The sequence below is a fragment of the Micromys minutus genome (genome assembly GCF_963924665.1).
Source record: "Micromys minutus genome assembly, chromosome: 10".
Classification (NCBI taxonomy): Eukaryota; Metazoa; Chordata; class Mammalia; order Rodentia; family Muridae; genus Micromys; species Micromys minutus.
The window spans coordinates 45,561,147-45,584,627 of NC_137979.1; the positions used below are offsets into that span (position 1 = coordinate 45,561,147).

General features: G+C 44.3%; 1 protein-coding gene across 1 annotated transcript in view; it reads left to right on the forward strand.

The window, feature by feature from the left end:
- The first annotated feature begins 1,723 nt into the window (after nucleotides 1–1,723).
- WIPF2 (WAS/WASL interacting protein family member 2) overlaps nucleotides 1,724–23,481 on the forward strand; it is a 38,750-nt gene continuing 16,992 nt past the window's right edge. The window contains exons 1-2 of the mRNA XM_080922754.1: nucleotides 1,724–1,860; nucleotides 21,231–21,362. Of these exons, the coding sequence (XP_080778880.1) occupies nucleotides 21,300–21,362 (63 nt within the window). The 5' untranslated portion in view covers nucleotides 1,724–1,860; nucleotides 21,231–21,299. The remainder of the gene's footprint in view (nucleotides 1,861–21,230; nucleotides 21,363–23,481) is intronic.

The following is a 23,481-nucleotide window of genomic DNA, read 5'->3' on the forward strand; positions in this document are numbered from 1 at the left end:
GTGGTTAAGAGCACTGACTGACCTTCCAGAGGTCCTGAGTTCAACTCCCAGCAACCACAGGGTGGCTCACAACCATCTGTAAAGAGATCTGGTGTGTCTGAAGAGTACAGTATACTCACATACATGAAATAAATAAAAATCTTTAAAGAAATAAAGAGTTGAAGCAAATAACTCAGAGGTTCTAGTGAATGATGCAGATTCACTGCACCTCTGGTCCAGCCACTCCATTATCAGATTATTATGATGCAGCTACCTGAGTGTCTTCACCTTTGTTGCATCCGTTCTGCCTGTCAAGTGTTCTTTGCCTTCAACGACTAGTAATGAACTCCCACTCATCTTTCTTTCTTCTCTCTCTCTCTCTCTCTCTCTCTCTCTCTCTCTCTCTCTCTCTCTCTCTCTCTCTCTCTCTCTCGGTGTTCTGAGAGAGAATTCTTTGTGGAGCCCTGGCTGTCCTGGAACTTGCTCTGTAGACCAGGGTGGCCTCCAGCTAAGAGATCCGCCTGCCTCTGCCTCCTCCGTGTTACGGAGCCCGGCAAAATTCTACTCTTCTTGCAAGGGCTAGTTCAAATCATATACAAATCTTCTCTCACTCTTCATCGGAAATTAATCACTCCTGTGACATCCCAGCACATGTCACAACTCTAATCACACGCTGACTTGGATGTCAGCTGGTTTATTTACATGCCAGCCAGCGCACCTAGCACCAGCTTGGTGAGTTCCCAGAGGGCAGAAGCTCTGTCTGCCTTAGTCACCTCTAGAACCATCTCCAGGTACCTAGCTCAGTGAATGGCCCAAAGCAGCTGCTCAACGTGACATTTAGCACTAGTGGATGGGGCCCAGCACTTAAGGCAGAACAGAGGGAAAACAAAAATAATAACAGCCTATGGCTTATCACATGCTTTCCCATTCATTACCAGATGAGCCTTCAAGGACTCTATGAAATAGAAAGGACAAATACTGTGAGGTAGCTGACACTCAAGAGCACACAGTAAGTGGGGATTAAATGCCAATACTGTTTTCTTACTTGAGGTACAGCCCTGGTCACTGGGTTGACTTGAGGTGCAGTGAGACATAGGGAAACAATGAGGTTGCTTGGAGTGGTGGCGAGCCTTGTGTATGAAGAAGACATCCTTAGTCATCTGCAACAGAGTTAAGCAATGGAACCCAGCAAAGGACAAGGACTCCCCTCTCATCCAAGCACCTAGGAGTTCACAATAGGGTTCCGTGATTACAATGACCTAACCAATGACTTGTTAGCAGAAGCTCATCTCTCTGTTGCTATGACAACCGGAGTTTGTCTACTGGGCCTCTGTAAGGGTATTATAGATCATATTAGGGCTTATGGTGTGTGTGTGTGTGTGTGTGTGTTTGTGTTCGCGCGCGCGCGCACACAGTAATCAGGAAAAAAACGTGGTTCTCTACCTGCGCAATTTTAAAGGTCTAGATGTTCAGGCCGCATCTGACCAATTAAATAAGCATCTCGTGGACTGAACCTTGGCATCACTAGTTACTGAAAGCCTCGCAGGCGGCCCCAGTTGCAGTTCCAAGATGCAAACCTGGCTTCTAATTGCGGAGCTCCTCTACCGACCTTCTCAAGATGGTAGCGCTCCGCCCCCACGTGCGCCGGTAGAGGGCAGGCTTCCCAGGGCGCATGCGTCTCGCGACTCTCGGCTCCCTCCTCCTTTTTCCCCCGCCTCCATTTTGTTCGCGGACGCTGGGGACAGTGGGAGCGGATCCATTTCCGGGTTGGTAAAAGGGGCGGCGGCGAGAGAGAGAGAGAGAGCTTGCCGCGGGCGAACGGGCAGAACTAAACCAGGACTGAGGTGACGGAGGATTCGCTCCCGGAGCAGCCCCCGCCAGGTGGGAAAGACGCCGAGGCGGCTGAGTCCGCCGCTGAGGTGACCTGCGGACCTGAGTGGGAGGGAGAGCTGGGAAGGGGGGCTGTGGGGGGGAGGGGACACAGGAGGAGGGGCCTGGGGCGGAGAGGGGGCCTGGGGGCGGGGCCTGGGGACCCTGGAGAGGGGGCGTGGGCCGTCCGAGTGGAGGGCGGTGGAGGGCGACGGGTACCGACTGAGCAAATGGGCAGAAGGGGAGGTTTTTGAGAGACAGGAAATTAGAGATTCTGAAGGGTTGGGTGAGGTGAGTAAGAGGCAACTCTGGGTGAGGAAGGAGGGGAGCGGTGCGCGGAGGGGGAAATGGGGAAGGGAGGACCTGTTGGGAAAGGTAATCATTGGCAGGATGCTCTGGAGTTGAGGAGGATGGTGTGACATTTCGGGATTGATTTGGGTGAAAAGGATGGTTGAGAGAGAAGCTGTTGACGCTGGAGGAGAAGATCCTGAGAGTGTTGGATGAGAGGGAGTCGGAGAAATGCCTGAGATGCGCTTGGGAGCACCTGGAGTTGAAGGTTCCTGTTGCAGCGGTGTGAGATGAGGGAAGATGAAAATCTGAAGGCGCTAAACGTAGGCTGTGTGCACGGTTGAGTTACTGATTAAGAATGATCAGGAAGGCATATACTGGGGGGGGGGATAATATTGAAACAAGGAACTGGAGGAAGCTGGTGTGCACTGGAATCTACCTCTGTCCCCCTCTCCCCCGCCCTCCTTCTGCTGGCGTTTAAATCCTCATCCACATAGATGCTGGACAAGGACTGTGCCTCTAAGCTACATCCGATCCCTGAAATTCACTTTTTTTTGGGGGGGGAGACAGTTTCTCTGTGTAACCCTCACTGTCCTGGAACTCACAGAGATCTGCATCAGATTCTATTATAGATGGTTGTGAGCCACCAAGTGGTTGCTGGGAATTGAACCCAGGACCTTTGGAAGAGCAGCCAGTGTTCTTAACCACTGAGCAATCAATCTCTCACACCCACTATCTTAATATTTTTAATAGTTGAAATTTTTATGTTACTGTGTTGTTATTACCAAGAGGAAGTAGTGGGCTTCAGAGTCTGAAATGAATGAATTCAGCTCTTAGTGACTTGAAGAATGCACTGCCTCATCTTCTACCTACCTGAAGATTGTAGAGAGTTGAGCCACATGCCTTGGTTCAGTCAGTGAAGCTGTGTTGCCTTGCAGTCACTGGTTGGGAGTGTGCTGTAGACAGGATTAGATGCTTTCTTGTCAATCCTTTAACATTCTGTTTTAGCTTTTTCTTTGGCTATAATACTTGGCTGGTAAGTGAACTTGTTTAGCCTAGAAGTGTTTCTGAAGGTCTTGGCATTTCTGAGGTCTGACATAGGTTTGCCAGAGATTGGGCAGTTTTAATTCTCTCTCACTCTTTTTTTTTTTTTTAAAGATTTATTCATTTAATGCATGTGAGTACACTGTAGCTGTCATCAGACACTCCAGAAGAGGGCATCAGATTCCATTACAGATGGCCGTGAGCCACCATGTGGTTGCTGGGAATTGAACTCAGGACCTCTGGGAAGAGCAGTCAGTGCTCTTAACCACCAAGCCATCTCTCCAGCCCTCTCTCTCACTCTTGATATCAGAAATGGTGTTTACACTAGTTGGTGCTGATTACTTATGTGGACACAAAGGTGAGATTCAGGGGGAGGGTAAGGGTATTGGGAATAGGTTACTTTTTTTCCCCCTTGAAACAGGGTTTCTCTGTGTAGCCCTGGCTCTGGCTGTGTTGGAACTCACTCTGTAGACCAGGCTGGCCTTGAATGTATAGAGACCCCCTCATGCCTCTTCCTTCTAAAGTGCTGGGATCAAAGGCATGTGCCACCATTTCCTGCCAGAATAGTTTTTAAGTTTTACTTTGGACTTTAAGAAAAGGGATCCTGTTCTGTTGAAGGGAATATCATCACACATTCTTGCTTGACTGCAGCCTCCCGTTCTGCTCCATGGCATACTTGAGTATGTTTTTCCTGTTTCCCTTAAGTAATTCTGGAGTTCATGGGCTATTCAGGCTGTTCTAGCAAACCCTAGTTTTCCTACTGACTCATGAAGAGCTCCAGAAGTTAATGTGCATATTTAGAGGCAAAAACTTATGTAAGATCATATGACAGGGTTTCTCTTTGTAGTCCTGGCTGTCCTAGAACTTGTTCTGTTGACTAGGTTGATCTTGAACTTAGAGATCCACCTGCCTCTGCCTCCGGAGTGCTAGGATTAAAGGCTTGCATCACCACTGCCAGGCTTTTTTGGTTTATTTTTAAGAGAGCTTTGCTCTAACTTGTAGAGCAATGGCCTGTTCCTTTAGTACAGTGATGTTCAGTCTTTCCCATCCTGTCACATTTTTCCACTGCTCTGCTTCAAATAGTCCTAAGTAGAAAGTGGCAGGTCACCCCCTCCTCCTCTGGTGGGCATCTTGTCTGTGTCACAGCTTGATGCCACCAAAATGAAAGGATTCTTGACTGTTTCTAATGGGGACAGGGACAGAAGCTGAGCTGGGTTTCTTGAGCCAGAGAATGGATTCTGTCAAAGCAAAGAATAGTTGCAGAGACACAAACTGGGACCTTGAAGCTCTGTCCAACATTTTGGCAACATGCATCCCTCTGCCGAATAACTTCTTTTCTTTGGGAGTGTGATTGTTGATCTCTTTCTCAAAGTAAGTTCTTGTTAACTATTCTTCACACAGTTTCCAAGCAGAAGCTGGCGGAATTCGGGCTGAATGACCGCCTCTTGGGGAATATGCCCTGGATTAGAGTGGATGGGGCGGCCCATGTTGAAATGAAGTCTACTGGTAGATTGCAAGGGCTGCTCTGCAAGGAAATAGAGGCAGAACTCTTTGCTGAATGTTTGGCAATCCTTTTCTTCTAAATTCAAGTCTATTTCTTCTTTATCTGGTGATTGACTGCAGAATCATTTCATTTGCCTGACTTTGCAAGACCAGGGCATGAGGAAAACAGTGTTTCCCACTCCCATGTTCTCACTCCCAGTTCTTTGAACCAGAAGAGCCCTATAGTCTGAAGTTAGGAACATTTCAGCAGGTCTGTGTCGCCCCTACGTTCTCTCAGTTTCCGGGGATAAAATCACCTGTGCTAGGCAAGTGCTCCACCACTGAACTACACTTCCAGCTTCAGGAAGTGTTTGCTGGCATTGTCTATGACAAGATACTGAAAATGTTAAGTAGAAGCCAGGTGTTGAGGTTCATGCTGATAGTCCCAGCACTTAGGAGGCTGAGGATGATAGCAGATTCAAGGCCACTCAGGGCTGCCGAGTAAGATCCTGTTTTAAAACCCAAAGGGGGTAATCTAAAGAATTTAGAGATATTAGAGGAAAAACTGCTCATAGATGTGTTACTATCTAAGTTAGTCTTACTACTATGCAAAGAGATTCTGTGGAGGCATAGAGTACTCACTCAGATTGCTGAGCTAGGAATTGGCCTGCCTGGCTTTTTAGGCTTTTGGACTGTGTTCTACCTAGTAAATAATCTTTTGCTTTTCGGGAGATAAGTAGTTGAAGATGACGTTATCTGTACTGGATCTTGGGGCAGATTATGATGATGTCTTCTTTAATATATGGCAATAGCCCCAGTAGCATTGGAGAGAACCCCAAAATGAATCCTCTTGTCTTTGAATACATACTTTATTTCTCATCATTAGTGTATTTTTAAACATATTATTTATTATTATTGTATATATGCATGGTGTGTGTGAGGGGGGTTGGTGTGTGTGGGGGGACAGAAGTATGTGTGTTGGTCAGAGGACTACTGCTGGAATTGGTTCTTCCCTCCCGCCTTTATGTTCTGGGGATTGAAGAGAGGTTGCCAAGGCTTACCTGGCAAGTGCTGTTACCTATGGAACCATCCCACCGGCCATAGAATATTCTGTCTTTAATACTCAGATTTAAAAACTGGATAGGATGGCTAATGATGATGGAACTCAGTGGGAGGGTGAGTCCCATCACCCCTCTCCCAAGGTGGGGAGAAAAAGCCAGTAGGTTTAGCTATGGAGATTTTGACTCTGGTCCAGAGCTTTGATTCTAGATTGTGGCAACATCATGCTTGTGTTCCAGATATTTCTTTCCTGAAAAGGGGTATATGTGGTAGATTTCATCCCTACTTATTAAAATAGTGTGTGCGTGTACGTCTGTGTGCACTCCTGGGTAAGAGAGATGGGGCAGTATGGGTGTGGATGAACAGGTGGAGGATGCACATAATTCTACATTTATGTGGGCTCCAAGACTTGAACTCAGGTCATCAGGCTACATGGTAGAGGGGCAAACACTGTAGCCACCTCACTATGACTTTTGAGGCAAGGTCTCACAGTGTAGCCCTTTCCTAACACTCTCAGATGTGACTCACCATTGCCCATAACTCTAAATCCAGGGGATCCAGCATTGCCTTCTTCTGGATGCTGGAGGCACCCACATGTGTGTTCGGCACTCACACAGACATACTCACACACACACACACACACACACACACCACTTTTTGAAAAAGATTTATTTATTTATTTCATGTATGAGCACACTATAGCTGTCTCAGACATACCAGAAGAGGGAGAGGGCATCGGATCCCCATTACATACAGATGGTTGTGAGCCACCATGTGGTTACTGGGAATTGAACTCAGGACCTCTGGAAGAGCAGCCAGTTCTCTTAACCACTGAGCCATCTCTCCAGTCCCCTCACCCCCACACACCACTTTTAAAAAGAATAATAAAGATGAAATTATTTTTGCAGATTTTATATGTTAGGCCAGTTGTGGTGGGGCTTGCTGTTAATATCTATCTTGAGTGGGCTATAGGAAGCCTTGTTCAAAAAACAAGCTTTATAATTTAAGCAAGTAGTACAGAATTCAAATAGTAAGAAAATAAATGAAGCTGAGCATGTTGGCTCTTGCCTGCAGTGTCAGCGCTCCAGGGGCAAAGGCAGAGGGTTGAGCTTAAGGTCAGCTTGAGCTGTTCAGCAAGATCCAAGGCTTAGCTCAGTGGAAGACACTTGCCTAACACATGCAAGGAATATTAGCATTGGGGGGAAGTATATAATGTATTCTACCTTTGACTTGCCTTCAGCCCAGTCCACTGTTCCATCTTTATAGGAGTTGGGAACTGCCTGACCTGGGTATTAGAACTCGAACTCAGATCTTCTTGCAAGAGCAATGTGTTCTCTCAGTGGCTGATCATCTCTGCAGCTACATTGTTAATACTACCTGTAATTTTTGTTTTTTGAAACATGAAGCACTTCATGAATTTGATGAACTCCTTGCCCAAAGGTCATGCTAATCTCTGTATTGATCCAATTTTAGTGTGTGTGCTGCCAAAGGGAGCATGCATGTTTTGTGTTTTTGTTTTTTTTTTATTGCTGTTGTTGTTTAGTTTTTTTGTTTTTTTGTTTTTTTTTTTTTTTTTGAGACAGAGTGTCTTAGTCAGGGTTTCTATTCCTGCACAAACATCATGACCAAAAAGCAAGTTGGGATGAAAGGGTTTATTCAGCTTACACTCCCATATCGATGTTCATCACCAAGAGGAAGTCAGGACTGGAACTCAAGCAGGTCAGGAAGCAGGAGCTGATGCAGAGGCCATGGAGGGATATTACTTACTGGCTTGCTTCCCCTGGCTTGCTCAGCCTGCTTTCTTATAGAACCCAGGTCTACCAGCCCAGGGATGGCACCACCCACAATGGGCTGGGCCCTCCCCCCTTGATCACTAGTTGAGAAAATGCCTTACAGCTGGATCTCATGGAGGCATTTCCCCAACTGAGGCTCCTTTGTCTGTGATAATTCCAGCTGTGTCAAGTTGACACAAAACCAGCCAGTATACAGGGTTTCTCTGGCTGTCCTGGAACTCAGTCTGTAGACCAGGCTGGCCTTAACCTCAGAGATTCTCCTGCCTCTGTCTCCCAAGCACTAGGATTAAAAAGGCCTGTTCCACCACTGCCAGGTTGCATCTTTTGTTTTTTGTTGTGTGTTGGTCATTATCCCCCATTAGTAATAGATTTGCCCTATCCTGATACTCAAACTTTGCAGCCTTTTACAAACTATGCTCCAAAAATTACCACAATGAATTTAGCTTTTGAAATTGATTTTAGATTTTTTTTTTTTGCTTCGTCTCCTTCATTTTCTACCAACTGAACTATAACCCAACCCTCATCTCATTAAAAAGGAATTACATGTGTGTACATGATCGCTCACACATGCCTGTGGAGGATAGAAGAGGGTGTCAGTTTCTATGGGTGGAGTTATAGGTGTTGGGAGCCGCTAGGCAGAGATTAGACTTGGGTCATGTGGGAGGACTACATGTGCTCTTAACAGTGGAAACGTCTCTAACCCTTTGATTTGTTTTCTTGAGGCAGGGTGTTGTAGCTCAAGCTGGCCTTTAAACGGGTGCCACTACACTCGGGGTTGGTTGGTTTGTTTGTTTCCTTTGAAGTAATTCTTAAGTTAATGGGAAATAAGGACATTTTCCCCTAATGTGTGCCAAGCACCAGCAAACTGGCTTGAGTTTTTGCCTATGGTCTAGTAGAAAAGACCTCCATTAAAGAAGTGATTAACTGTTGTTGTGTACCCCGTGTAGGCAGCTAATGGGGAGTCCAGGCTGGCTGAGTAGAGGGCAGTCAGGGGAGAACTTGGAGGGAATGACTTTTAAGGATGAAGGAGGATTTAAGGGTGATTTAGGTGAAGGTCCTGAGGAAGGAATGGATTCTGAGGAAAGAAGGCCCTCATACTGCCCAGGTGAAGAGCAGAGAGGTCGGGGCAAGAGAATGTAACTCATCCTAGGCACTTCAGTCAGCTGACTAGTTCATTTTTGTGATACTGAAGACCAGACTCAGGCCTCAAGCAGGCCAAGCAAGTCTCTGCCTCCGAGCTATACCCCCAGCTGCAGCTTGAGAGAATGCTGAGCTCAGAGTCAGGAAACTTGTAGTTAACTCTTTCCATAGTGCTGGTTACTGCTGAAGTTGTCTGCACCTTGGTCTTTGGATCTTGTTTTCCACCAGAATTTCCCTTAATAATGCTTGTCCCTTTAATCTCAACTTTTCCCAATTTTGTAAATTAAGCCTGGTTGGCTGGATTAGGTTTTAAGATTACTGGGGAGCAGTTCTTAGATTATGGAGGATGCTGGGATTATTATTGGCTATCAAGGAGACAAAAGATCTGTAGTTGTAGGGAATCTTGACGGATTTTCTGAATCTTTTGGGGCCAAGCAGAGAATACAGATGTTCTTATATGGATTTGGGAGAATAGTGTTCTATCATCCAATCATCTGAGTTGGATTTTCCACAGGACACACAAGTCTTGTCAAGTGTGCAAGTGAATGAGTACCCTGAGGGGAGGGCTGTCCTGATCCAGAATTTTTATTTGGGGTCATTCTAACAGTGGAAAAGTATTTGTAGGGCTGGAGAGATGGCTCAGCGGTTAAGAGCACTGTCTGTTCTTCCAGAGGTCCTGAGTTCAATTCCCAACAACCACGTGGTGGCTCACAGCCATCTGTAATGGATCAGATACCCTCTTCTGGTCTGTCAGAAAAGCATTTGTAGCTGCTGACTTTCGTTCAGAAATCACAGTATTCAAAGCCCAGATGGTCCTGTGTGATTGAGTACTTTTCTTACGTAATTGGATCAGCCTGCTCTGCTTTCATAACTTCAAGTAGACTCTTGATTTAGCCCATCACTGGTGATAAAGGAGTGTCAGTGTGCAAGTGTTTCCAGCATCTCGGTAAGAAGTGCCTGTATTTCTGGTGGCTCAGGGATATTAAAATGTGAGAGGAGACACTTCTACAAGGAATGTCATGGTGCTGTCTTTAGATTATCTGTGGTGAGTTGGGACTAGATATATTGTTTGAAATGAGGCATGGCATCTCGTTCTATGTGAAGTCCATCAGCAGTTTCATGAAGCATCTGCTTAGAGTTTCTTTCAGGCCTTTTCTTAGTGGAATTTGTTACTGGCTTTTTTGTGGGGGCTTTCTGCTTTGTGTTTGGGGTGTGCACAGGAAGGATGCTCTGATGGCGATGGGCAGTGACTTCTAAGAGATATGGATAGCTTACAGTAAGAGTAGCCTATTTTGCCATCAGTGATGAGGTCTCTGCCTTTCTTGTTTGTAATAGATCTCTTTCTTTTTTTTTTTTTTTTAAAGACAGACTCTCACTATGTAGCCTTGGCTGGCCTGGAACTCTAGGTCTGGTCAGTGTAATGCTACCCTTAAAAAACAGTAGGCGGGGCTGGAGAGATGGCTCAGTGGTTAAGAGCACCGACTGCTCTTCCAGAGTTCCTGAGTTCAATTCCCAGCAACCACGTGTTGGCTCACAACCATCTGTAATGGGATCTGATGCCCTCTTCTGGTGTGTCTGAAGACAGCTACAGTGTACTCACATAAACAAATATTTAAAAAAATAAAAACAAAAAACAATAGGCATATAGATACTTAATTCCAGTTTGGAGGAGGGAGACAGGCGATCTCTATGAGTCCAGAGCTAGCCTGGTCTACAAAGTTGAGTTCCAGGCCACTGAGGACTACAAAATAAAAGACCGTATCTCAAAAGAATAAGAAAACAAGAGACCTTAGAAGTGGTAAAGTGTCTCAGTTAGGGTTTCCAATGCTGTGAAGAGACACCATGATCAAGGTAAGTTATAAAGGACAGCATTTAATTGAGGCTGGCTTACAGGTTCGGAGGTCAGTTCATTATCATCAAGGTAGGAAACATGGCAGCAAGTGTGGTATCGTCCAGGCAGGTATGACACTGGAGGAGTTGAGAGTTCTACATCTTCATCTAAAGGAAGCCAGGAGCAGACTAGCTACTAGGCAGCTAGGAGAAGACTGGCTCCCATGTGGCTAGGAGGAGGATTTCCTTTCTTGCCCATCCCACTGAGACATACTTCCTCCAACAAGGCCACACCTCCAAATAGTGCCCCTCCTGGGCTAAGCATATTCAAACCACCACAGTCAGTGATAGGTCTCCATCATGTAATCCTCCTGCCTCAGCCTTCTGAGATCAATGATCCCAGGCATGTTCTACTGTGCTTTCTAATCCTTTCCTTGTGTTTGCCTTTGCCCTTATATTTGACTTTTTAAACATTTAAATAAATGAGTCCTGTTGGGTTGTCCTTGCTGGCTCCAAATTCCTAGGCTTAAGCTACTTCCTGCTTCAGCCTCCTGAATCTCTGGGACTATGGTTGTGTGTTGCCACACCCGTTTTGGTCATGATTTCATTTAGTGTCTAAATATGGAGGTTGCTCACATATTTGGCCTCTTGATAGGGTAGATGCTGAGGCCACTGATCACTCTGTGGTTACACCCAGACTGTGGCAGAGATCCAGGTCACTGTGGGCAGCCCAATTCCATTAGAGGTTCAAGCAAGACTGAAAATCTTTTTAATTCTTTTGAATATCCTTTTAATTCTTTACTGTTGTGGAGCATTCACAGGATATAAATATGCCTTGGTGCATGTGCAGAGGTCATAGGGTATCTTTATGGAATTGTTTCTTAGCTTCTACTTTTACCTGGGTTCCATCAAACACAGGATGTGAGGCTTGAGGGGCAAGCACCTTTACCTGTGGAGCCATTTTGCTGATACATTTTTCTACTCTTTATTTGCTTTGGTACTGGGTCTAGGATTGACTTGAACCATTGGTCATTATTTTTGTGTGATGATTTTGTTTATATTCTCCCTTTTTAAAAAAAATAAAGTCACATATAACACACATAATAAAAACTGAAATCTTGAAAAGTAAATTAACCTTAAAAAGCTGAGAGCAGGGGCTAGTGAGACATTTCAGTAGGTAAAGGCATTCGCTGACAAGCTTGACAACCTGAGCATTCCCAAGGACCTGCACAGGAGGGAAGATCAGAGATCCTCTGTCCTCCAACCTTCTCCAATGCAGCATGGCACACACAAACCCCACTCCCCACATCCAAATAAGTACTAAAAAAAAAAAAAAAAAAAAAAAAAAAAATAGGGCCTGGTCAGATTGCTTAGAGGTCACTTGCTGGTGACCTGAGTTTAGTACCTGGAACTCACATGAAGGTGAGCCAAGAAAACTAGCTCTATAAAGTTGTCCTCTGACCCCTGCCCCCTCCATGTACACTGTGGATCACACATAAATATACACACTTAAATGAATAAGAAAATAAATGGAGTGATTTTGCCTTGTAACTGGGGAAGACCTTGAACTTGTGGTACACCTGCCTCCTCTACGTGGGTGTTGGGATTATAGCCGTTGATCACTACACCCTTCCTTCCAGGTGTTAGAATTACAGGCTTCTATGTTCAGCCCCCAGGATTGATTTCATTATGTAGATCAAACTGGCCTTGAATTGGAAGCACTCCTGCCTCAGCCTCTTGAGAGCTAGATTATAGGCAGGTGCCACTACGTGCAGCTTGTCATTTTATTAAAACAGTAAGAATACATAGTTTATAGTCAAAGAGAGCTCTTGGGAAGCAGAGGTATGCAGATCTCTGAGTTCAAGAGCAACCTGGTTGACAGAGTAGGTTCCAGGACAGCCAGAGCTACACAGAGAAACCCTGTCTCTAAGAAAGTGGGGGGGGGGGAATCAAACCTATTACAAAGCTTGAAATTAAAAGAAACAAAGCCAAAACCCAACGTTATAGTTACAGAGTTGGTTCAGTGGCTAAGGGCTCTTGCTATGAGGTCATGTTTGGTTCTCAGCAGCTGTGTAACAAGTCTGGCCTTGCATGTGCCTACAACCTCAGCCTGGAGCTCTTAGCTACTGAGCCATCACTCCAGCCCCACTGTTTTTGACACAGAATCTCACTATATAGTGGGTTGGTCTGGAGCTCTCTATGTAGATAGATCAGGCTGGCTCTGAGTGTTGGGATTAAGTCTTGGGTCACCATGACTGGCATTATACTCCATTTCTTAATTTTTATGACGTATGTATTCTGAGCCTGTATTATAGGAGGTAAAGCTCCTCCAACCCCACCCCGACTTTTTCTTTCTTTCTTTTTTTTTTTTTTTTTTGACAGGTCTCTCTATGGTATGTAGACTAGACTGGCCTCAAAAACTCACGGAGATCCGCTGACTCTGCCTCCCAAAGGTGTGTGCTGTCACAATGCCTGGTGAGCTTTTCCTCACCTCTCTGGTCAGCTCCTGTTAGACCTAGAGCAGAGCTGGTGCAGCCTTCAGTATTTCCTGTGTATGTTTCACTTACTGCTTTTCAACGTTTTTTTCTTTTCCTTTTAAAAGATATTTTAAATTTTGTTAATTTTCTAAATAAATGTTTTATTTTATGTGTGGGTGTTTTGCTTGCATGTGTCTCGTACCATGTGCGTGCCTGGTGTCTTTCTGAAGTCCAGAAACGGGCTCTGACTCTTTGAAACTAGAGTTAAGGGCAGTTGTAAATGGCCATGTGAATGATGGGAACCAGGCCTGGGTCCTTTGGGAAAGCAGCGAGTGTTCCTAACTGCTGAGCCATCTCTCTAACCCCATTATTACTGTTTGTCTTGTTTTTGGTTTTATTGAGAGAGAAGGTCTTACTGTGTAGCTCCGGTTGACTTCAAATTCATGATCCTTCTACCTCAGCGCTAGGATAACAAGCCTGTACCACCAGTGCAGCCATTCCTTCATTGGTATTCTGTCATTTAAACTTCTTTCTTACGTTTACTCATTTAGTCTCTGTGTGTATGTGTGTGTACATGCTTATGTTCATAAATGCCAGAGTATGGACGTCAAGTGGAGTCAGTTTTTTCTCGAACTGTGTCCCCAGTTTAGACATCAGGTCTTTTCTGTGGCTGTAAGAACCTTTACCCATCACCAAGTAAAGTCATCTGGCTGCCCTAACACCCCTGCTTCCATTGCTACCCTCTTGTCCTTAGATGTGACTGGTTGGCCCTTAGTTAAGGGTCTTTGGTTCAGCAGTGGCAGAGGGAAGGAAGGATCTGGTTCTTACAGACTTTCAGCCTCCTGCTACCTGTCTTCCCTAGGTTCCAGGGGACTCTGTATTTGTGAGCTCTTTCTAAATCTCTTCCTTGTGATCCACTGCCAAGTGTTGAGCCTTTTTCTTTCTGTGTAGTTAGTGATTGCCAAAGCACCTGCACTCCTGGGTTACAGTTTTTCAGCCTCTCTCTCTCTCTCTCTCTCTCTCTCTCTCTCTCTCTCTCTCTCTCTCTCTCTCTCTCTCTCTCTCTCTCTGATTTCTTTCCCCATTTTCTTTGTTCTTGTTTTTGATTAATTTAATGATAGGTATTAAACCTAGGGTCTTGCATTTGCCACTGAGCTGTATTTCAGCCTGGTAGTTTTGGGTTTTGGTTGGTACCTTTAGAAAGTAAATCCCCCTTTATTGTGATTTTAATGTTTTATGAGGGGACATTGAAAATACATACTTAACTAGCACATTCATTTGCTGATGTGTCCACTCAGTGCCAAAGGTGGTTACTGGTGCTTCTGTGTCTTGGACTCCTTCACATTGAAGTTTCTCAGGTTGTTTGGGTTAAGGCCTTGTGTTTGAGTTTCTTTCTTAAACAAATGTCCTAGATGTGACTAATTACAGGTGAGCTCAACAACCCAACTTTAGGAGAGTTCCTTATAAATGTAGATGCCCTCTTATATCTCAGGGGGCAAACTCCCAAAGGCTTTCCTTAGTATTGCCAGTATTATGTTCAGACAGTTTCAGTCTGTCTGGCTCTGGATTTCTGGTCTGAATTTCTAAATTAGAATGTGTGCCCTTTGTGTGATGTTCCCTCCATGTTGAGGAATTTATTCAAGTAATTCTTCAGTAAAGGAGCTCAGTCAGTCAGTATCCTAAATCTTGACCTTCCCTAGCCTTCAAGCTGCCTGACAGTAATAAATTTTAATGTGTGACTCCACTTTTCTTACTAGTAGTATCTCTTAAGCTCCCTGATTGCTGGGATATGTGGGTGGGGAGGAAATATTAATTATGAACATTGAGGTACTCTATCATTTAACTGTCAAAATTCAGGAATGTGTTAATGTCTCTGGTGAAGTGGGAAATGGCTGCACTCTGAAAGCACACATAAATCATCTACCGTGGATTGCCACAGCACTGAGGTTTTCAAGTTGGGTTTTTTGGCTTTGGAGACAGGGTCTCATGTAATCCCAGCTGCTCTCAAATTCCCGTCCTTCTGTTTCCCAAGTGCCACCAAGTCTGGCTTTGAAGTTTGTTTTTAACCATGGTATATAGTAAGATTCATAGAAAACTGCTTTGTCCTTCACTGCTAGCCAGCAAAACAGAAATGTGTTTGCAGCCCTACTCCTTGGGTGCTGTCAATCGCCTGGGAGTCAGGAGGTGTAGTGTCGAGTTATGGGAAATCCCTGTGTTTGTTAGTTAAGCTGTGTTGGTTGACTCTGGCACTGAGTGCATTTGCATTCTCTGATGAGCATCTTTATAGAAACAGCTCTATGTTTTATGTATTTATTTTCTGCTGAGGAATAAACTCAAGGCTTTGTGCAAGCAGTGTGCATACTTTACAAATGAGCCACACCCTAGGCCTTTTCTTTCTTTCTTTCTTTCTTTTTAAGATTTATTTATTTATTTTATGTATATGAGTACACTGTCACTGTCTTCAGACACACCAGAAGAGGGCTTCAGATCCTGTTACAGATGGTTGTGAGCCACCATGTGGTCGTTGGGAATTGAACTCAGAACCTCTGGAAGAGCAGTCAGTGCTCTTAATAGCTGAGCCATCTCTCCAGCCCAATTTATTCTGTTTATGTATGAGTGCATGTGTAGTGTGTGCAAGTACAGATATACATCTGGAGCCAAGAGGGCAACTTTAGGGAGTCCTTTCCTTCTTTCTGCTATGCGTTCTGGGAATTGAACTCAGGTTGTTAGGCTTTGGTGGCATACTTTTACCTGCTGAGCTATCTCCTAAGCCTCTCTCTGTCTTAGACTCTTTCTAAAATGCTTATGTAATGTTTTACCAAGCTGTCACCCCCCTTGCGGTCTGCTTCAGCCTCCCATGTGCTGGGGTTACAGGAGTGCTACCTGCCCAGCTTCTGTGTTCGTTACAACAGTGAAAAATCACTGATCCGGAATACTGGTACCAGCTGTGGTATGTACCTGTAATCCCAGAATCCAGGAGGCAAAGGGAAGAGGGTCAAGAATTCAGGGTCGGGGGCTGGAGAGATGGCTCAGTGGTTAAGAATACTGACTGCTCTTCCAGAGGTTCTCAATTCCCAGTAACCACATGGTGACTCACAGATCTGATGCCTTCATCTGGTGTTTCTGCAGATAGCAACAGTGTACTCATAAAATAAATAAATAAACTAAAAAAAAAAAAAAAAAAAAAAAAAAAAAGAATAATTCAGGGTCATCCTTGACTGCATAGAGAGCCCAGAGCTAGCCCCAGCTATGTGAGACTTTGTAAATTTATCCACCCATCTATTGTTTTTTGAGACAGTCTTCTCTAGGTAGCACTGGTTGGCCTAGAACTTGCTGTGTAGATTGGGCTGGCCTGAAACTCACAGAAGTTTATTTGTCTTTGTCTCTGAGTCCAGAGATAAAAAAGTCTATGCCAATACTCCTGTCTAGAACATTGCTTAAAGACCAATCAACAGCAACAAAAACCCTGCCCATTCATAATCTGTTTTAGAAAACCTAGGGTGGGGCTGGGGAGCACCACTCTTCCAGAGGACAAAAGTTGAATTCCCAGCCACCACAAGAGTGCTACATGCCCCTTCACAAAATCACCTTGGCATTTTAACTCCAGCTGTGCATGTAATAGAAATCTGTCAGACATTTGACTCGGCTGAATTTCAGAAAGGCATTGGTCCCTTTTCTGTTGAGAGATGACAGCTCTGTACTCTGTAGCCCTGTAATGGAGTAGTGAGGGAAAAATAGGTGAGACCTGAAAGTTGCTCTTGACCGCTTCCTTGATTTTAGATACACTAGAAATGCACTGGGGGACGCTTTGCTCGTCTGACCTACCTGGAACACAGGATGCATGCCGTGTGCTTTGTTCTCTGTGGACACCAGTTCCTAACTAAGTGCAGGAACCTGTTTGGTTCCTGTTGTCAGGTGATCTCCTGGACAGGTGTGTCCTTACTCTTGGGCAGCTCCTGCTCTTCCTGAATTGATGTTCTTTGTCTTGAGTACTAGATGTCATTACAGCACTGTGGTAAGGAACTCCTGATCTCTCAGCTCTCTTGTTTTGTTATTGTTGTTTTGGGTTATTTTGTTGTTTTCTGTGTGTGATTTGTTTGTTTTTGAGACATGGTTCCACTATTCAGCCTGGCTAGCCTGAAGTTGCTATTCAGAGCAGGCTGGCCTCAAACCTAGAGATCTACTTGACTCTGCCTTAAATGCTGAGCTTAAAGGCACATGCCACCATATCAGGCCTTTATTGTTTGTTAGGAGTCACATTAAAGGAAAGTGGACAGGCAGGCACATTCCATGTGGTGACTTTTAACCCTAGAAGGTATCCCAGTATGCCCAAGTCTCCATCTTCCTTCCAGTAAGAGATTGTGTTCTGCCTGTGGCGTAGTAAGCTAACTGCTCCTGATTGGCTGTGAGTGGGAAGTTCTTGCTCCTTTTTGACTTCTTTGGTGTTATTGGCATATTGGCTACAGAAGGACACTTCTGGATTTGGAAAATAACCCTTTAAATTTATTTTAAAATTGCCCCCTTGATGATAGGGTTTTGTTTCTTTTCTTTCTTTTTTCTTTTTTAACATCCAGAGCTTTTTTATTAACAGTAAGATCCAGGGTTAGTTTTTGTAGCCGTGGCTGGCTTTTTGGCCTCCGTCACATTCAAACTTCTGGCCCTTGGAATGGACATAGGGTTTGGTGAGGCTGTGTGAAGTTCCTGTGGCCTTGCCAAAGTGTCGGTACACCTCTCAGCTCTTCAGAGGACTAGACAGGAGCACAGTGCCTCGGCCCTTGGGAGACTCCAGGGCCAGCTGGTCAAAGGTGAGAATCTTACCCCCAGCCTTGAAGATGCAACTTCAGGCCTGGCTTCAGCTTGGGCACTTCCAGAATCCACACATCATCTGTGACCGTCCCCATAACCACAGCCGTTTTGTTCTCCCGGCCAGGAAGCTTCATCATTCGGGACAGGGACAGAGGCAGTCGATGGAAATAGGGTTTCTACATATGAAGATTTACCACTTTGATTAGTATTTTAGTGAAGCTAAGCATCTGTTTGGGGACATTGAATAGGATGGGGTCTTGTTTTGCCCAGGTTGATCTTGACCTTCTGGGTTTAGGTAATCTTCCTGCCTCAGCTTCTGAAGTAGCTGGGACCACAGGCATTGGGCATTGCTCCTCCTAGCATAGATTGATAAACAATTGGTGCAGTGGTCCTCTAACTTCCTAATACAGTTGGTGACCCCAACCATAAAATTATGTCATCCGTACTTCATTTTCTTGTTTTTTCTTTCTTTTTTTTTTTAAAGATTTATTTATTAATTATATGTAAGTACACTGTTGCTATCTTCAGACACACCAGGAGAGAGCATCAGGTCTTATTACAGATGGTTGTGAGCCACCATGTGGTTGCTGGGATTTGAACTCAGGACCTCTGGAAGAGCAGTCAGTGCTCTTAACCGCTGAGCCATCTCTCCAGCCCCTCATCCGTACTTCATAACTTAACTCTGCTGCTGTTGTAATTTCTAATGTAAATATCTATTATACAGGATAACTGGTGTGCAGTCCCAAAAGGGCCAAGACTCAGGTTGAAAACCTCTGAACTGAAGGGTTAGATCTTGGTAAAAGGAGGCTATGATACTCAACTTTGGAACCAGAACTGAAATGGTATTTCCCTTGGAGGGTAGCTAGCATCCGTGCATGCATGCGTGTGTGCGTACATACACAGGTACGATTTGTGTATCCTTAAGAAATCGGCTCACCTCATGTAGAGACAGTCTCATTGGCCTGGAACTTGTCAAAGCCTAGGCTGGCTTCTCCTGGCTTGTCTCTTCTGCACCAAGACAATAAGTGTTTGTTACCATACCCAGCTTTGTGTTTTTGAAACCATTTCTTTGTATATCCCTGGCTGTCCTAGAACTTACTCTATAGACCAGGCCTCAAAGTCAGAGATCTACCTGCCTCTGGGAATAAAGGTGTGCACCACCATTACCCATTGTAACCAGCTTCTTACTGTTGGTTCTGTGGATGGAACTCTACTCACATTACCAACTAAGCTATCTCCCAGTCCCTGCCTGGATGTGTGTGGAAGTTAGAGAACAACTGGTTGGAATATCTTTTTTCCCCTTTGTGGTGGCCTTAAGGATTGAGCAGAGCCACCACCACTGCTCAGCTTCAAAGAGAATACAGGCCTCAGCCTCCTGAGAATGCCCATGCAGCACTCACTGTTCTTCAGATCTTTGTCTCTGAGACAGTTGGCTCTGTGGGACACACGTTGGTAGGAGTTGGAGATTTGTCAGTCAAATTTCTGATCAGTTCTATTCTCCTACAACAGTTCCTGGTCTAGAGAACCTTTAGGATAGTTCCTCTTTTCTATCTTCACTGCTGGACATTGAGAGACTATTAAAAATACTTCTTATTCACAGTGGACTACAGATATCCCTGTAAGGAGTTCAAAACTAGGCCTTCCTGTGGTTTGCCATGCTAGCTTGACTTTTAGGCTTGGCTTAGTCCACCCGGTCTCCCATCTGTATTGTGGACTACTGCAAACTCCCTGTGCCCTAAGCACATTAGTTGCTTTGTTTAGAGGCAGTACCTCTGTAGACTAATTGACCTTATTTTGTTTCTTTTTTTAAGATTTATTTTTACTTTTTTTTTTCTGTGTGTCTGTGCTGCATGTGGGTGGGTTCCCCTTGAGGTCAGAGCGGGCATTGGATCCCCTGGAACTAGACAGAGTTACAGGCTGTTGTGAGCAGTCTGGTATGGGAGCTACAGAGCAACAAGTGCTCTTGACTGCTGAGCCATCTCTCTAGCCCTTTATTTTATATCTTTCCTATCTGAGTTTGTAGCCCTTGTGCCCATGTTATTCTGGCTTCCATTTTTGGAGATGAAGAAAAGAGATTTTTCTTGGGACCAAGCTTTGGAGGACTTGGTGTTCTTGAGCTCTCTGCTTATCTTTAGCCAGAGTAATGACTTAGTCCCTCAGCTCAGTCCTGTGAGAACTCAGGCAAACTGTAATGGGCAGATAACTGTAGGTTTCAAATTCTAAGTGTTTTGTGACCAAGCGTATAGCTAATTTCTCATGTGGTATTTATTCTCTAATCAAGTCTCATGGGTGTGTCTATTCCAAGGTACAGGTGAACTGTGGCCTATGAGTCAAAGCTTGTTCTTGGATGCCTTTCAAACTGAGAATGACTTTATGTGTGTGTTTGTACATACGGCTATATACATATGTGTGTTTGTACATACATATGTGCATGTATAGAGAATATATATAATCCTATATGAAAACATACACACACACACACACACACACACACACACACACACACACACGTTTTTCAGGACAGGGTTTTTCTGCGTAGCCCTGGCTATCCTGAAACTTGGTTTGTAGACCAGGTTGGCCTCACCCTCTGCCTCCTGAATGCTGAGACTAAAGGCATGGAACACTACTGCCAGTGATTTTATGTTCTTAAAAGGCTGTTAAAAAAAATCGTGAAAATGAGAAGGCAAGCCACAAACTGGAAAAAAAAAATTATTAGAGACACAGAGCTTTTAAACCAACAGTAAAATGAAAAGTCTAATTTAAAAAAAAAGTAAGGCTAGGATTTTTGAATGGTTCATTAGTAGAACATAGAGTCGACACACCTTCAAGCCCAGCACACCTACCCTGATCAGAGGATTTAAACAGCCAAGAAGATACACAGTGGCAGGTAGGCTTATGAAAACATGATCAACACCAAGCTCCTTGGGAACTGCCAATTAAAGCAAGATTGCAAACTAAACAGTGCATGCTTACTAGAGTGGCCAAGATCCAAACCGACAGCACCAAGTGCTGGCAGAGATGTGGAACAACAGGAATTCTTCATTGCTGGTGCAAATCCAGAAGCTTCACAGCTTCTTACAGAATCAAACATACTCCTACTGTGTGACCCAACAGTCAACAGTTACAGTTGTGCTGTAGTGAGAAGCATGCACAGTTACAGAGAAACTCTTGGTGCTTCTGGCTCTGTTTTGCTATGAACCTAAAGCTTCTACAGTTGAGTTTTTTGGTTGTTTTTGCTGTTTGTTTTAAGTTGGGCTGGGAATAGAGATCAGTGGTGAAGCCCATGCTTAGCATGCATGAGGCCCTGGATTTGATTCCCAGCACTGCAAAACAAATATTACAGAGCATTAATGTAGGGGATGAAGTGTTCAGGATCTCTGGTCCCTGTCAGACCCTAGGCTTCCTGGGCACTCAGAGCCTCTAATTATAAAGCTGTTCTTTTGAATTTTGGTTTTGGTTACAGGTATATGAATGACCTAACGCTGAAAATAAAGACGGAGAGAGAACGGTGCCAACTGGGAGCAGGGCAAGAATGCCAATTCCTCCTCCACCCCCACCCCCGCCTGGTCCTCCCCCACCTCCCACGTTTAATCAGGTAGGTAATTTCTCCACTGGGCTATCTTCAAACCTGTAAGTAAATTGGTGGACTTTTCGTATTGTTCTGTTCTTTTTCTTTTCAGACTTTTTTGTTTAAAACTTCTAGATTTTCCTGCATGACTGTTCTTTCACTGAGAGCCTTCTTTTTTGTTGTATTATTTTTTTTAAATTTACACGGATGAGTGTTTTGCTTGCATGTATATATGTGCACCGCATGCATGCCTGGTGCCCCGGGAGGCAGAAGAGAGCTTTGAGATCCTCAGGAACAGCATTACAAGCAGCAGTGTACAGCCAGACATGGCTGCTGAGAATGGAGCCCGGATCCTCTGCAAGAGCCATTTTCCAGCACCTATCTCTCTTGTAGTTTTGTTTTTGTTTGTAACAACAAATATGTTATGTAGTCTAGGCTGGACTAGTACTTGCTGTGTAATCTAGGCTGGCCCTAAATTTGCCTCATTCCCCTAACTGCTGCGGTTATAGACATGTAATGACTGTATCCACTAATTGTTTTAAATACCATCTATACTTTTAATAAATATTTAAATTTTAACTAAAAATTTTCTTCTCCTTGAATTTTGAGACAGGATCTTACTATATGACTGGCCTAGAGCTTGTTACATAGGTCAGACTAGCCTGTAACTTGCAGTGTGATCTTTTTTTTTTTTTTTTTTTAAGAATTTATTTATTTTATGCATATGAATACACTGTAGCTGGTGTGTTTTCAGATACATCAAAAGAGGGCATCAGATCCCTTTATAGATGGTTGTGAGCCATCATGTGGTTGCTGGGACTTGAACTTATGACTTCTGGAAGAGCTGTCAGTGCTCTTAACCACTGAGCCACCTCTCCAGCCCCAATGTGATCCTTTTTTTTTTTTTTTTTTTCTTTCCTTGTAGATTGTAAACCTGAGCAACTACCCAACTACATCTTGGATTCTTGCAGATACTTGGAGTCTCATTCATAGATACATTTAGCAGCAGGCAATGTAGATAGAGAACAAACAAGCCTGTCTGCCTCAGCTGGTTTGCATTTCTGACCAGTCCCCATAACTATTCTATAAATAGGTTAGTCTCAGTTGGGCAGTGGTGACAGACGCCTTTTATCCCAGCACTTGGAAGTGAGAGGCAAGTGGATCCCTAAATTCAAGGCCAGCCTGGACTACGGAGCAAGTTCCAGGGCAGATAGGGCTACACAGAGAAACCCTGTCACCAAAAACCAAAACCAACGACAACAGATTCCGAATAGGTTAGTCTCATTTCTCTGACATTCTTGAGGAGAGGATGCGGATTTGAGGTGGTTGTTCTCTGCTACCATCTCCTCTCTCCTGCTCCCAGTTAATTCATTACAGTTTTAAAAACTGATTTCTTTTATGTCAGGTGATTTGCCTGCATGTGTCTGTGTACCATATGAATGCCTAGTATCCTAGGAAGCCAGAAGAGACTGTCAGATCCTGAACCGGAGTACGGTGATGAGCTGTCATGCGGGTGCTAAGAACTGAACCCAGGTCCTCTGGAAGAGCAGCCAGTGCCCTCAACCATTGATCCTTCTTTTCAGCTCCTTAGGTTTTTGTTTGGTTTTGTGTTGTTTTGTTTTAGCCAGGTCTCACTGTATAGACTTGGCTGGACTCAAACTCAGAGATCTGCCTTCCTTTGCCTCCCCAGTTCTAGGATTAAAGGCGTATACTACCATGCAGCACCCTTTGTTGTTTTGGGCTTAAGACAGGGTTTTACTGTGCAGCCCCAGCTTGTCTGAATGTAACTAGTCCTGCTGGCTCAACCTCTGACTATCCTCAGCTTTCATCTGAACGGTTTTGCACTTTTCCTCTCCATACCCGGCATTGTAGAGTACTGAGCAGTGGTCCTGTTGTCATGAACCTCATAGTCAACAGTTGTAAACTATAACAACTTAATAGGTAAACTATATTGACTCTTAGCCGCTTTCTTAGTAATTAAAAAACATACAGATGATGCATATAAATGGTTTTTGCTTGCCTGTATATATGCACAGCATATATGCCTGGTATCTTCTGAGGAGGCCATAGTAGAATCTCAGATTTGGAGCAGGAGTTACAACTGGTTGTCAGTTGACATGGGTAATGGGAACTGAACTCAGGTCCT